Source organism: Haplochromis burtoni, unplaced genomic scaffold, assembly GCF_018398535.1.
Source record: "Haplochromis burtoni strain Fernald_Lab_line unplaced genomic scaffold, NCSU_Asbu1 Contig_1661, whole genome shotgun sequence".
Taxonomy (NCBI): Eukaryota; Metazoa; Chordata; class Actinopteri; order Cichliformes; family Cichlidae; genus Haplochromis; species Haplochromis burtoni.
Genome location: NW_024584022.1, coordinates 1 through 3,985, shown reverse-complemented (window position 1 = coordinate 3,985; position 3,985 = coordinate 1). Strand labels below are relative to the sequence as shown.

Below are 3,985 nucleotides of genomic sequence, written 5' to 3'. Positions count from 1 at the left end.
GTTAAAACAGCCATTCTTCTCCACACTATCGGCGAGGAGGCGCTTGAAGTGTACAAAACATTCACTGTAACCCCGGCCGGAGACGCGCTAGCAATGGAGGACATTCTGAAAGCGTTTAAGGACTACTGTAGTCCACAAAAGAACGTTGTTTTTGAGCACCATCAGTTCTGGTCATACCCAATGTCAACAGGTGTAACAGTGGACAGATATATCACAGAACTCTGTCAGAAAAGTAAAAGTTGTGAGTTTGGAGTTAATGAGGACGACATGATCAGGGACAAATTGGTGTTCAGCATAAATGACACAAGACTAAAAGAGAGATTACTTCGTAACAACGACCTCACACTGCGCAAAACGATAGAAATATGCAGATCAGCAGAAGTGGCCAAGTCACAGATTCAGGCTATGCAGTCAACAACTGCAGCCCAAGATACGTCAGTGGACGCATGAAGAAAAATAACAGGACACATTAAATCACGACACAGTAAAAACAAAACGAGCAACAACAAGCAAATGGTTTGTTTCAAATGCAGCAACAAACACGCGCTCCGACAGTGTCCAGCCTATGGGGCAACATGCCACAAGTGTGGGAAAAATAACCACTTCTCAAAAGTATGCAGAGCAGGTGCAGAGAAAAGTAGAAACTACAAGAAAACAAAAACTATCAATAACATTGAGACTGATGGGGATTCACTGTACATTGGCATGGTGTGCAGTGACAAACACAAAACTGAAAGTTGGCATGAAAGTGTAACAATCGGAGACGTATCAGTCACCTTCAAGCTTGACACAGGTGCGGACGCAAATGTGCTCCCCAGATCAGTTTACAACAAGTTACCAGGGATGCCTCGGTTACAGCCCACAAAGACTGTACTCATAGCTTTTGGTGGAGCCCGCATACGTGCAGATGGTGTGGTGTCTCTTGAGTGTGAAGCACGGAAGCACAAGGCTGTGTTTGACTTTCTTGTATCAGGCCATGCAGATAAACCAATCCTAAGTGGACAAGCTTGTGAAGAGCTGCATCTGGTGAAACGAGTTGAGACCCTTCCCATAACATCCACTAAAACGAAACTAGCCAAACCACCTTCTACCAGAGAAGAGCTTGTGGAGATGTATGCTGATGTGTTCACAGGCTTAGGTGAGTTCCCTGGAGTTCACCACATACACACTGACCCAAACGTAACACCTGTGATTCATGCATGCAGGAACGTGCCTCTCTCCATAATGGACCCGCTGAAGAAGACGCTACAGGACTTACAAAACAGAGATGTCATAACACCTGTCAATGAGCCTACAGATTGGGTCAACAGTCTTGTCGCCACACAGAAGAAGAACGGAACACTAAGGGTGTGTTTGGACCCTTGTGATCTGAACCAAGCAGTTAAACGCCAGCACTACTCCATTCCCACACACGAGGACGTTCGCAGCAAGCTAGCAGGAAAATCCATCTTCACCATATTGGATGAAAAAGATGGATACTGGCAGATCAAGCTGGACGAGCCGTCATCAAAGCTCTGTACCTTCAATACACCTTGGGGCCGATATCGCTTCCTCCGACTCCCATTCGGGATCAAATCAGCCAGCGAGGTCTTTCAACAAAAGAATTGTGAGACTTTCGGCAACATTCCTGGTGTATTTATCATTGCAGATGATATGATAATTGCAGCTACATCAGAGCACGAACACGATGAAATCCTGCAGAAGGTCATGGAGAAAGCAAGAGCAGCTAACGTGAAGTTTAACAAGGACAAAATTCAGTTCAAAGTTGACACAGTGAAATACATGGGCCATATCATCACAGCAGCAGGGCAGAAAGCAGATGTTTCAAAGATCAAAGCTATTGTCGACATGCCGACTCCAGAAGACAAACAAAGCCTTCAGCGTCTGCTGGGAATGACGAAGTTTTTGGCACAGTACATCCAAAATGAAGCATCGCTCACAGCACCTTTGAGACAGCTACTCAAGAAGGACACAGTGTGGCAGTGGCAGCCACATCACACAGTAGCGTTACAGACGCTCAAGTCGACGCTCACACAAGCGCCAGTGTTGAGATTTTATGACCACAAGAAACCACTAACACTGCAGGCCGATTCTTCAAAAGATGGGCTGGGCGCATGCCTATTACAAGAAGGGCAACCTGTGTGTTACGCGTCACGAGCACTCACAGACACAGAAAAAAGGTATGCACAAATAGAAAAAGAGTTGCTAGCCATTGTGTTTGCCGCTAAACGATTCCACCAGTATGTCTATGGAAGACCAGTGACAGTGCAATCTGATCATAAACCCCTGGAGGCGATAGTGCGCAAACCGCTAAGCAAGGCACCAGCAAGGCTACAAGGAATGCTGCTGCAACTACAGAGATATGATCTCACCATCACGTACACCCCCGGCAAAGACATGTTCATAGCCGACGCACTCTCACGTGCCACAACTACCAGTGACGACGGAAACGTGAGTGAAAACGCAAATGATGAAAGAGTTGTGTATGCTCTGGAGGCCACAGCAGCATTGAGCGAGAAAACACTGTGTGACCTGAAAAAAGCAGTGGCAGCAGACAGCGTACTACAAGCCGTGCGCGAAAGACACTTCAACGGATGGCCGCCCAGAAGGAAGAGTTTAGACAAAACACTCCACAGCTACTGGCCTATGAGACACGATATCAGTTTCCACGATGACATTATTATGATCGGGGACAAGATCGTAATACCCCAAAGCTTCAGGCGTGTGATCCTGGAGAAGCTGCACCTTGCCCACCAAGGCGTGCAGCGCACAAAAGCCAAAGCAAGAAGAGTGCTGTACTGGCCTGGCATGTCACGCGACATAGAGACTATGCTTGAAAAGTGTGAACAATGCCAGCAAATGCAGCCAAAGAACCAGGCTGAGCCGCTTATTCCACATCAGATTCCAGAGCTGCCATGGATGAAAATCGGAGCAGACATCTTCGAACTGAACGGTCAGCCATATCTTTTGTTAGTTGACTATTTATCAAAATATCCAGAAGTTCTTAACTTACCTGACAAAACGGCACACTCTGTGATTCAGAAGATGAAATCAGTCTTCGCAAGACACGGAATTCCCAAAGAGATAGTGAGCGATCATGTTCCATTCGCCAGCCACGAGATGAGATCGTTTGCAGCATCCTGGGAGATAAAGCTAACTTTCTCCAGTCCCGGCTTTCCTTCTTCGAATGGCATGGCGGAGCGAGCCATAAAGACTGTCAAACATGCACTTAAGAAAGCCGCACGGACTGGAACAGACCCACATCTAGTGCTGTTGTCTTTGAGGAACACTCCAGTCACAGGACTTAGTGTGTCACCTGCACAAATGTTGATGGGACGGGTTCTCCGCAGCACCCTGCCATGCACCAGTGCTGTGTTGAGGCAGTCAACCCCACAGAACATTCACGACAAAGTGCGCAGGTTGCAATCAAAGCGGAAACGCCACTATGATCAGCACGCAAGACCATTGCCTGTTCTGACCCCAGGCGAGACTGTGCACATGCAAACAAGGCGCGGTTGGGAGCCAGCTGTTGTAACTCATCGGCGAGAGGAACCACGCTCCTACACTGTGCAAACACCAGATAGTAAAGTGCTCAGGAGGAACAGGAGACATCTGAGGAAAATACACCCAAGTCTGTTCAAGGACACACCCATGGACCCAGATGAACTGTCCGTTCACACCCAAGAGCCAGTGGAGCCACCAGCAAATGACACCCCACAAAACTCTAGTCCTGCAAGTATGGACAACACACCCACATGTTACACACGCAGTGGCCGAGCAATAATACGCCCTGCCAGGTATAGAGACTAAGTGATTGGGAAACTTAAAGTCACTCTGTCCTGTACCTGAGTTGTTCTGTACAAGCTAGATAACTGTCTTGTTGGAAAAGAGAGAAAATATGTCATGTTTCATATATTCATTTTGACATGTCTTATCGAATCTGTCATGTGTTCATCTGTTTCAAAACACTACACTGATGTTATTT

At 47.0% G+C, this 3,985-nt stretch overlaps 1 protein-coding gene across 1 annotated transcript; it reads left to right on the top strand.

The window, feature by feature from the left end:
* Positions 1-843: 843 nt before the first annotated feature.
* Positions 844-3,964, top strand: LOC121813421 (uncharacterized protein K02A2.6-like; the record flags this gene model as incomplete). The annotated part of the gene is given in 1 exon segment (XM_042217176.1): positions 844-3,964. A coding segment is annotated over 1 exon segment (2,967 nt), but the record flags the coding sequence as incomplete, so codon positions are not given.
* Between the last annotated feature and the right edge of the window lie 21 nt (positions 3,965-3,985).